Source organism: Synchiropus splendidus, chromosome 5, assembly GCF_027744825.2.
Source record: "Synchiropus splendidus isolate RoL2022-P1 chromosome 5, RoL_Sspl_1.0, whole genome shotgun sequence".
Taxonomy (NCBI): domain Eukaryota; kingdom Metazoa; phylum Chordata; class Actinopteri; order Syngnathiformes; family Callionymidae; genus Synchiropus; species Synchiropus splendidus.
In genome coordinates, this window is record NC_071338.1 from 11,782,168 (window position 1) to 11,794,321 (window position 12,154).

The 12,154-nt window shown below is 42.5% G+C and overlaps 1 protein-coding gene across 2 annotated transcripts in view; it reads left to right on the top strand.

The window, feature by feature from the left end:
• The window catches only part of ntn2 (netrin 2), a 36,851-nt gene that overhangs the window by 4,501 nt on the left and 20,196 nt on the right, over positions 1 to 12,154 (top strand). For both annotated transcript variants that reach the window (XM_053865112.1, XM_053865111.1), the window contains exon 2: positions 5,666 to 6,924. In XM_053865112.1, the coding sequence (XP_053721087.1) occupies positions 5,874 to 6,924 (1,051 nt within the window). In that variant the 5' untranslated portion in view covers positions 5,666 to 5,873. The remainder of the gene's footprint in view (positions 1 to 5,665; positions 6,925 to 12,154) is intronic.

A 12,154-nucleotide genomic window follows, 5' to 3' on the forward strand; every position in this document is an offset into this window, starting at 1 on the left:
GGTTTAGTTATTTTTTTATAGAAGCAAAAAGAATATAAAAGGATGTACAAATTTGGATGTCTGCCACTGGCTCATTTCATCTATTGATCAACGGCAAGTAGGAAATGACCTTGGTTGGCTGGACACTGAAGGACAAGCCCAAAAATGAAGTTTGCCACCGCTAAAACTTCACATGCACAATGAGTTCAGGAAATTGAGATATTGTGTTTAGTTAGTTCATTAACATCTAGAATGTTCATATCTCTATCTATGCATGGTAACAATATATGTTAATGTTCAGTACTCAGGATCAAAATTCTTAATGGTTGTGGTGAGAGTCGATCACTGAGTGAGATCATATCAACACACGCTGGGTTTCCCACATCACTACTGCCCAGGTGAAAGCCGCTCTCAGCCAATATTCTCCTAAAAAAAAAACTGCCACGTCACAACAACAGAAGTTGATGATACTGGAAATATTAACACAACATCCCACCACATCTTTTGCTAGCTCCACACATCTCAGAGCACCCAACCTCTCACACAGCCACTGCCTTTATCACCCATCCACAGCAAGCAGCAGATGTGTTCCTTTCATTTGGTTATGATGTTGCTTTCAGGATTCTTCCCTTACAAAAACTCAAACCACCATAATCTTGTGCACTTCGGTGTTGCATGTCGTGTTTTGCACATGTTGTGCTGCTTCTACTTTGTTATATTAAGCGTGGTCATTTCTGGCTCCTTGATCGGTGATGGGATAGAATCTTTATGTGTGTGCTCTGTTGAGATTATGGGGACGTTTCCGTGGACATCACTTTCGATGGCAGTTTTCTAATATTCATTTATAGATCTATCTCTGAGATTTTGAAAATCTGTATCTGTGTGGCCTCGTTTTGACTGTAGACACGTGTATCGGATATCGGAAAAAGTTTTAACTAACAGAAGCAAAGCATTAATTCCCCTGTAGGTCTGACCTCATACTCTCAGGCAGTGAGTCTCAGTTCTTTGATTTTCATCACCACTGACTCTGGGTCAAATGTGAGGGTTGGGCTGCACAAGTTACATTCCTATGAAAGGCGTTCAGACTCTTTCTGTCGAAAATGGAAAATAACAATGATGATATTTCATTCTTCAAATCGAATGGCTGTTTTTGATTTATTTCTTTTGGCTTTCATATGGAATTTCAGAAGACACAAATGTTTCCACAACAAGTTTGGAAGAGGTTGAAAAGAAAGCCAGGTCCAAGCGCACACACACACACAGACACACACACACACACACACACACAGAGGAATCCACTGGGCAGAAATAAGAAGGCTTTAAAACGTGTCAGTGGTCCCTCTGCTAATGACACCATCAGCTGTGTGAGCTGACCCCCTCCTGCCTTCGTCCTCACTCCTCCTCAACTCAACCGCTAAGTAATGCCAGCGAGAGGAACTTGGAGAAACTTCCAACCACATACACACAATCAGCGCACACAACACACACATATATCCAAATTTGAGCTGTGTTAAGAAAACAGCTCCTTAATGAAGGCTGTCAGTCATGCTGAATATATCACCTTTGTTTGAATAGTTGAAGGCGAGTTTCAGTTTTTTAATTTTTTCATTCAGACATTACAAATAAGAAGCCGAACAGTAGCTTATACTGTGATGTCACAGTACCAATAGAGGCAGCGGTATGTTGGTACTTTGCAGAATTACATAAAACACCCCCCTTTTCTGTTTTATATCCATATAATTCATCTTCCTGTGAGAATAATAAGTAGTGAGGTGGGCCTGTTGTTAACCTATTACAGTCTGCTGTGGTTCTGGACAGCCATTAATGACCCCACCAGGGATTACTGTACAACAGACTGGTGGGACAGCGGGGCACCAGTTTGTGCCTCAGCTTGCTGTCAACTTAGAAGACCCCCATTCTCTCCTGAAGTTGAGGCCACCAGGCCGGCTCTGCTGAGCAGCAGGAAAGGATCCCACTTGGGACTCAAAGCGGCTCAGCTGTCCCTCTCCTTGCCTCACTTCCCCCGGCACCCTGCACTTCACCTAAGCCAAACAAAGCCTCTCACTGACTTCTGTTTTTCTAATCTGTGAACTCTGACAGAGGCGCCCACGCTTGAAAGGGAGAAAACTCAACATGGGACGATCTCCCAGTGACACGGAGAAGCTGAAAAAACGTTTCTCTGGTTGTCTTCGTTAAAATTGCCAGACCACCCTGTCCTGTCATGTCTCACCGTCCCTCACTGGATTGTCATTCAAACACTGTTTACACCGCAGTGACAGTGTCAGTAGTCACACATTAAAATTCTTGTTTTTTCATGTTTGCAGTATCTTATATGCTTAAATCTGTACTCAAACGCCTTTGTATCACTTGTTGTTTTATGACATTTGATCACAAGTGTATCCATAGAGCTGGATCTCATCTTGATTTGGTCAGAAAAAAAGGTTGAGGTCAATGAAGACAGCAAAAGCAATGTTAAGACACAAAAGAAATAATTATTAACAATAATGAAAAATAAATAAATAATAATAATAAATAAAGTTGGGATGCTCCGATCAGGATTTTTGCTGCCGATCACTGATACCGATCAGCCAGAGTGCCGATCCCCACCGATCACATGGATTGACAATGAATTTGTTATCAAAATGATGAGACCTTCTGGTTATGATGCAAAAAAACACATTTTCATATACCTCTTGAAGGAGGAAAAAAAAAAGAAAAACCTTAGCCTTCAGACGTCACAGTGTGGTGAATCTCTAGGGACCTTGCAGTGTCCCTGAAACATTTACATACTGGCTGCTTGTAGCGGAGACAATGAGCACGGCATTTATGGAAGTTTCCACTCCAGAAGTTTCAGATTCAGGTGGCTCATGAACGCTGCACCAACTCCAAAACGGTGACGAATTTGGTTGTTTTCATCTCCACGTACACGATACCAGAGAAAGGCTGAAAATAAACAATTCTTTTTTGAGCAATTTGCATAGCATTCTGAATGTCACACTCCGACCAGCGTGTGTTGCTAACAGCCCAGGAAAATTTTCCGTGCTCTGTCAAGTGCTGGTACTATTTATTTAGTGGCGTTGAAGCCTTTTAACGCACTTCCCTGCCCAGCATTTTCCTGTGCATGTGCTGCAGAATGCAAACTTTAAATGACAGATTGAAAGAACCTCCACAATAGACATGCTGATGCCGAGTGAGCTGCAGGGAGGGAGGAGCGGACGCATCACAACCAGCGGCGCTTCATTATGTCACACATGATCAGTTTTTGAAATGACAGGTAGTGGTCAGCATTCACCGATCATGTTGATATTAGCTGTACCTAAAATATAGCACACCAAATTACACTTTAATATCAACCACATATTTGCATGGTTCCTATATGACGTGTCACTTTCGACAATAGTTTGCTCTGTTTTCTGCAACTGCAACTTCTGACACTAGAAAACGGATGCAGAGAGAAAGAGAAGCTCAGTTTTTTCAGAAATAAATGACACTAATGGCGTCCCTTCGACTGCCTGTCTTGGCATCCAGACAAGCAACGTGTGTATTCAGCATCCTCTTTCACATCCATGGTGGATAAACAATGACAGTCCTCTATCGGGAGAGAATTGTGGTTTGCTGAATATACTGTTCTGGCTCAAAGTAAAATGTTTGTCTTTGGGGTTTTTAATGAGGTCATTCAGCCTCACAGTCTGGCGTTCTGACACAGCAGGAAAAGTAGTGAAATTCACACTTTTATTTATTTATTTTATGTTGTTTTGCTTGTGAAACAGCATTCAGAAGGCAAAAAGTTTATTCAAGACCAGTAGCTGCTCTGCCGCCGTGACATCTGGGTGCAGATAAATTAAACATCCTTGTCACTGTTTTCTCTGTGTTTAACTTTTATGCTCATTGCTCAGACATGCACCAGACCTTGTAAGAATCCTGGCAGGCCCGGCAGCACATAGGCAGGACCATATTTAGTCAATACAAGTCTTGACAGACCGATGCAGACCTTGTGCATATTCTCGCTCTCTCGCTGTTTTTATTCATTCGTCATTGAATTATTTCACTATAAAGCAAAACATTCAATGTGTGAATTTCAGTTTATTATCCCCCCAGCTGAGCTTGACAAGTTATGTTTCTCTCAGCAGTCCTTCACGTTCAAGGTTTTTCACCACGTAGCTTCTGTATACACATGTCTTTTTGAGGTTCATGTACTAATGAAGGCAAGACCTGAAAGCTAATGAGTTGCTAATTCTATCAGCCGTGCTCCCCTGTGGGTGTCTGGCCTGCCAGCTTGACTGCAGCCAGCTTTGTGGTGCTGTACTGGCTGGCTGATGAACTCCAGTCTTCTTTCACCTCCCTGTTCTCAAACTCATGTCAATGATCACTGTTATCTTCTCCTGATCATGTATGCTTAGATTTGTTCCTCAGGATGTGTTAAATATTGTGACTGACAGGACTTTTGTGGCGTCTATGTGTGAGATTTCTGTTTTTCTTTCAAGGGCCAATTCAATGGACAAGACATCTGGCTCAACTAAAACTGCCATGTTAAGATAAATGTGTCATAGCCTTTTATCAACCAATGTAGAAGTTGAAAACATTTTTTTGTTATATTTAATATTTTTACATTTATAAGTTTCTGCCCTTTGTAATTATCTGTAATTATCTTAATACTTTGTAAGTATCAGTGACAGTCAGCGGCTTTAAAAGCAGGAACATTTTATAATTTTTTTTAGCTAACGTGATTTATCACTGCAGTTTCAGAGATTGGCTCAAGAAGCTGTCGTACTTCCTCTCTTTGACATTTTCCTACTGTTTTCTTGCGCTGTGTGATTCCCTCACACTTTTCCTTTAACACCCAATCTCCGCTTGAGAAGAAGCCAAATGGCTAGGTTTAAGCACTTCAGCGCAGATGAGTGCTTCTATTTACCAGGCCATTGCGCTCTATATTTTTAAAGGGCTGCTAGCTTTGGACCCCTCATACATGGAAAGAAAGGAGAAAAAAAAAAACTTTTGTTTTTCCGACTCTCCTCAAATCCATCTGTCTGCCCTCCGCGCTTGACTGAAGTGGATACAGAGGAGGCCTTTTGTTCTTCCCAGATGAAGAAGGATGCTGTAGCATAGGAGGGAGATGATGGGTGGGGGTGGGTGTGATTCATTGTAATTTAATAAATACTTTGCAAAGAGGCTAGGGGACCCCTCTCAACCCCTCAGCTGTCTGTTTTGAATTGGGGCTTTTTTTCAGATTTGACACCCAGGGAAGTAAAGGGGGATTAAGGAAGGAAAAGCCCCAGGCCATATACATCTCTTTTTTTCTCTTTCTTTGCCCCCCAGCTTTTCTATCGCCTCCCTGAAACGCTCCCTCTTCGAGGACTTAGAGGCCCCATTCTCACTCTGAGGGTATGAATGATGTCATCCAGGTGCCTGACCCACAGTCCTCATCCTACTGAGCGCATTTTTAAAATTGATACATTCCTATGGGACCAACAGTTTGAGGCTGGGGTGCATATTTGTATGGTATATCGAACACAACTGGCCTGTTGTGTTTTGGTAATGAGTGGTGGTTTTTCGTTGGTAATGGTTGCTCTGCAAACATGTTTGAATTGTTGATAAGCAGACCTCCCTCCCTTATAACTCTGATATCCAAATATGGTAAAGAAATGGCTTCAACTTTGACCCCTGTGTTTATTTCTCTCTCTTGCAGGAAGTGCGCTGGTCAACCTGAAGTGAGGGGTCACTGAGCTCAGACACTCTACACTCCACTGACTCACAACTAAGCTGTTCTAAAAGAAGGACACGTACACAGCAAAAGGGTCTGAGCACAGACACTTGGATCCCTCAAAACAGCACTTGGATACTCTAAAGTTGATACCCACCCATCATTGCTTCCACATTTTGGTTCTCCGAGCAGAATGAGGGAACCCCGGCGGGGCCTCCTGTGCTTGTGCCTCCTGGCCTGCTTGGCCTCCATTCTTGGTGCCACCAACCCATTTGCAGTGCAGCAGACGCCACCAGACCCTTGTTATGATGACGCAGGTGCAGCCCGTCGCTGTATCCCTGAATTTATCAACGCTGCTTTTGGCAAAGAGGTGACAGTGTCCAGCGTGTGTGGCCGTCCTCCTTCCCGCTCCTGCAGTGTGGTGGAGCGAAGTGATGATCGCCCATCTGTGCGCACGTGCCAAATCTGCGATGCTGCTGACCCTCGCCGTTCACATCCGGCGTCCTACCTCACAGACCTGAATTCAGCTCACAATCTCACATGCTGGCAGTCGGAGAATCTCAACACGTCGCCACACAATGTCACGCTGACGCTGTCTCTGGGTAAAAAGTTTGAGATTACCTATGTCAGCCTGCAGTTCTGCTCACCCAGGCCGGAGTCTCTGGCTATATTCAAGAGCATGGACTACGGCAAGACCTGGATGCCCTACCAGTTCTACTCTTCGCAGTGTCGGCGGGTCTACAATCGGCCCAATAAAGCAACCATCACAAAGCAAAACGAACAGGAGGCCGTATGCACCGACGGCCACACTGACCTCTATCCACTCTCAGGAGGTCTGATCGCGTTCAGCACCTTGGATGGCCGACCTTCTGGAAAAGACTTTGACAACAGTCCCGTCCTGCAGGACTGGGTAACTGTTACAGACATTCGAGTGGTCTTCAGCCGACCTCAGCTGCCCCGTGAGCTGGCATTGGGAACTGGAAGCAACAGTGGCGGCAGGGATGACGACCCCATGGCAGTAGCCTCAACGCTGCCAACTTATTTTTATGCAGTGGGGGACTTCCAAGTGGGCGGGAGGTGCAAATGCAATGGGCATGCTTCACGCTGTGTGAAGGACAAGGATGGCAAGCTGGTTTGTGACTGCAAACACAACACAGAGGGACCCGAGTGTGACCGCTGCAAACCCTTTCATTATGACCGGCCATGGCAGAGGGCCAGTGCACGAGAGGCCAACGAGTGCCTGCGTAAGTTTTTTTTTTCTTCTCTCTATGATTGAATGAATGTAGATGAATGACTGCTGAACTCTGAACTGCTCCGCTCCACCTTTACAGCATCATCAACATAGCATCAACAAACATTTCTGGCTATGGCTATGGGCATGAAAGTGTTGGGTGGTGACCTAAAACCCAGCAATACTATGATGTTTTGACCAAGTTTACCGGATGAATTTGTGTTTACCCTGGCAGCAGGCTGAGCTGGCAAACCTGGCAGTACATCACAAAACAGTCTCCTCAATTGTGTCAGTCTGTGGTAGTGAGGGTTTCTTTAGGGAATGACTCATGCTTTCTGGAATTGCCTATGAAAGCTAATACTATATTCCACTAAGAAGTTGAAGCAGTTACATCTCACAGTCATTTCCCTTCCATGAGTGAAGACTATCCATAGACATTTGTGGATTACTTTTCTATTTAATTATGCTCTGTCAGAATGACCGATGACTTGACCAAGACCCAGAAATCAGATATTGTATGCGAGAAAGTGCTTGTAGTTTACAGTATATTGAACAGCATCTGACCCTTTCCAGCAGGTCAAAGATTTGGAGTCAGCCACTGGGCAGGAGGTAGATCTGCCGCTCTCCTCTTGCACAACCCTCTACTTTACTTGACACATACCTGTATTTACAAAGTCAAACTAGCTTCCCGTTGGTCTCTCTGTGGAGTTCATGTGGCACTTATTCCCTAATTTAGGGCAGACAATCCTCGCTGGCCAAGTGTTGATGCAAATGTTAACACAGAAGTCAAAGTTAAAATCCACACACTTTCCTTGAACAAATACAGAGTCGCCTCCGAAGGCAGTGCCAGATATATGCGGTGTTTCTCCTCAAAAGTGTGAAAGCTTCTGCTCACAATTTGTCCTAAATACTTTAAAAGTAGGGTCATTAGCTAGTGACGTCGGCGCATAAAATTTTAAGACACAAATCTGAAAACTGTTTTTGAGTTTTGCTCTGAGCTGTTTGCAAAACAAATGCTGGGTCAAGGCACATGCAGTTGGGGAGAAGTCAAGGGGAAAAGCAATTTAATTTTCCTTTCTGTCTGGATTCCAAAGGCGCTGAAACAATGGCATATCAATACACATCAATATGTTTACTTTATGGATTCCTTGCCAAGAAACCAACTGAGGATTCAATAGATGGCACTAGGATGGAAATTCTTTGTGGCTTGTTTGCAAAAATATTTTCTATTGTAAAAGCTTCTGGTTGGAACTCATGCAGCTGCTATGCAAATCTGTCAGGAACAGTCACATATTTTTTGGAGCGGGGGTGTCAGTGTGGGGGGTTATCAGATTGAAAATAGACTGGAGTTAATACTACTCATTTCTGCAGTTCTCATCAAGGGTTGCCGCTGCAAGTCCTCCACCTTAATCTTGATCTTCCTTGGAACTCACTCCTACTCTCTTCATGATCTCATTTGCATGAAGCTCAGTGGTTGTCTTACGCTTCTCCTTTTACCTGGGATCTCAATCGCAATTTTTTTTTTCAACAAAAACCTTATTTCACCTCAAAAAATGTTGAGAAACTTTTGCTTATGAACATAATTTATATGTTTTTGAGCAAGGCTATTTTTGAAATGAAGTCTGACAATATATCTACTTTAGTACTTTGTTTCATGTTGCCTCACCTGATAATTTTACAACATACTGATCAATCTATTCTAAGTTAAGTAACAATCATGTCTATTAAAACATGCAGGATCATTGTTTGTTTGTATGTGTTTGTTTTAGGTTTTGGGGGGGAGTAGGCAACAAACTCCAAGCAGCTCCAGGGTCATGATGAGGCGGTGACAAGCTTAAGTTAGCAGAGGTTCATAAACTAGTCTCCTAGAGATAATAGTACTGTCATAACACGTTTAATAAAATAAAATAAAAAAGATTCTGCTCTCCAGCTTTTGATGCTTCTCTTGTTTGTATTGTGCAAGAAGAACAGTGTTTAGTTTGTTCTGATCTTACTTCACTTTAACCTCGGTGTCTGATATGCAGTGAAATAAAATGACCGTTGGAGCGTCTTGGCTGCCTCACACAGTGTTTCCAGCCACATCTCATGCTTACACACACCCATCTGCTGCCTTTAACTATTTCTCCTGCCTTGAGGCATTATACCTATCAAGCAGCCTGAGGACAGATTTGCCAACTATTTGTTTGGATCTGGAGAAAAGAGCCAGATTTGAGTGACCTGGAAAGGTCATTTTAAGAGCAAGATCCATTACTCCTAGACAGATAAGACACTCTTCTGACAGTGCCAACAGAAATCAACACATTTGCCGATGTGATTTATACAGCCAGCACTGCCGAAAAGCAGTCCCCCCCAAAAAACACAATGAAATGTCACGTGTCTTCCTGAGTCAATCATAACTGAAGGCGCTGCAGTCGCTCTCTAATCTTCAGCTGCTAAATCAGGCCGTCTATTTTGCCGTTTCTCATCTCCCTCATGTTGACTATAGGAAGTCCAAAGTGCTGCTAAGGGACACCAAAGGGCCCTGACAGACATCATCTCTTTCTAATGGAAAAGCCAAGCCAGGTCGGATGGTTTTGTGCCAAGAACATCCAATTTGCATTCGTGGCACGAACATAAAGGTCATGGGAAGGCTGCTTGACTCAGCCTTTAAAGGAGTGGATTTCCATGCTCCCAGGTGAAGTTGCTGTTGGTAGCAGGGCTGGGTGTTCCTGCTCGGGGTCAGCGCTCGGGTGTGGTATGGAATATTTTATTGTAGTCTGCAGAAAACATGAACTGTTCTGTCTCATGAGGAAGGAACGATAACACATTCGGCTTTGCACGAGAAGGGAGCTTTCTTTGAATCACTCAACTATACGAGCATTTCTTTGTTGCCAATTACATTTCAGATCACATCATCATCCTGAGACGAAGAAAATTCCATCAATTTAGAAACAGGCTTTGAGAAAGAGTAAGTACCTGTTATATAATGGATGTTATTAGGTCATGTCTGCCACATTAATAAGGCCGTGGTTTCATTAAAATGTGAACTTGAAATAGAAGAACAGACTGATTTTTTTTTTTTTTTCAAGCTTTGTTGCAACACTCTTGCGCCTGTTTTGGGGGCTTGTGGTTTCTCTTAGGCCAAGTCTTGGCTTTTTGGAAACTATTAAAGGGACATTGACAGATGGGTTTCTTAGCAAGAGCACTGTGAACCTGAAGAGGTCTGTGTGTGCATGAACGTGTGTGTGTGTGAGGTGAGAGAGACAGGAAGCCAGGAACACATGCTCAAGACCACGGCTCAATATAAGCCCACCAATCTGTACGGAGCTTTGGAAAGTCCAAAGACGCGCCACCATTTTTTTTTCTCTCTCTCTTTCGGTGACACGGGGTGAGCGATAATTTAATGTTGATTAGAATTTCAAACCAGCGGTTCTTTCTTTCAGGTTGTTTTTATAACTAGTTTTCTTGCAATGGCAAACAGAGGTCAGGACGGTGTTCCACTTGTTGAGCAGATTCGACACTTTCTCGGCATGGTGATTGAGAAATGACCTCATTCCCCAGATTAAACTGGGACACACTTATGCTGTTCAAATGAAATGAATGCGCAACAGTATACTGTATTTTTTTTAGATATTAATGCTGTTGGTACTTGATGGAAGATATGTGAGATCCAGTAGTTCATCAGACTTTGATTAATATATAAATACACAGACAGCCATACTAGACTATAAATAGGAGCTGTTCCACGCCATGTCAGTTGTTGAGTTAATGCAGCTGAATAACTTTATGATTATGAATAGAAAGACACATTTTTTGGACTATAAGTAGCTCCACTTAAAAAATGTGCCTTCATGCATTTCACTTCAGTGTAACATGATGACAGTAAAAATACTAGCTTTTAATCTTGAGACATAAATATCATTCATCTGCAGCAGCTCTCAACCAGTCGGTCCCTTCAGGTTTCTGTTCTGTTTCCAAAATATTTGTTCCCACTTTTATAATATGTATTGTGTTTTCCTGTTGTTGTGACACTTAATCACAAGTGGTAACACAAGATTTGTAGCATGAAGAATGGCCTTCTCGATGGAAGATTATCAGACAGCATCACGGATGTTATGTACCGTTAGCTCCTTGGTCATGTCTGTCAGTGTGAAATAACATTTGAGAACATGTGAAGTTATATATTTCAATATATCACACATGAGTATAACTTATATTGCAGAAAATACGGTACGTCCTAAATGTGTCAACATTCTCAGAAAAATGCGTTTTGAAAAATGGCTGTTGACAGTATTTATGTCAGTACGTTGTCAAGTTTCAGACAGTAAAAGTAAAAAAAACTTTATACACTATACATTGCTTACAAACAATGCAAAACACATGTACTGTGTTTCCCCTGTCCTCTGTAGATCACAACAATGATGTTGAAAACAGCACACAATGGGACACCATTGAGTTTAGAGTGCTATGGGCTTCATGGGATGCATATCCCCTGTTGTGGAAGCAACTTTGCAGTATGCTGAAAATGATAGTGGCTCGGTGTAAATGTTACAGCAGTGTGCTACAGTAATTACCGTATATTAGGAGTAGAGTCAACAGAAAAAAAGTTTCTTTTTTTTTTCAGTGATACAACTACACGTAGTTCAGTTGGTCGGTCAACTGTGTCAAACTACGTTCATTACATAAATGGGAATGGACTAGAAACTTCAAATAGTGGTTTGTAGCTTGAGTCGATCAACTACAAAAAAATCCGTCTTGCTGCACAAAATACTAATGTTGTTCAGCTAGCAGGGAGTTATAGCCACTGCAGTTATGAGATAGATATTTCGACTTCCTGCTTGACTCACTCCAACATTGCTACCAGGATCATGGCTGTCTCTTGTGAACATCCGAAATATCATCCAAACCCACAGCCTTTGACTGGAACTAGTCCAGCCACTGAAACTTTTATGGTGTAACATCACCTGAAAAAAGATTTGCTTTCACACACTTTCACTTGTAACTTGTGTCAGTGGACAGCATTTCAAGATTTAAATGTGATGGACTATGTGCCACAAGTTTCTTCAGACAAGGAATTATTTTCTTAGATGTCATGGTTTCATGTGCGTGAATATCTAGCAAGAGTTTCCCTGACAGTCCAATGCAGACTGCTACATTTGTCTAAACTGTCGTCTGTTGGTAAACTTCATTGTCTTTGTCAGTTTCACAACTCTGGTCTCGGGCCAACCCACAAAGTATTGATACATTTTCCTTTCTGTAGAGAA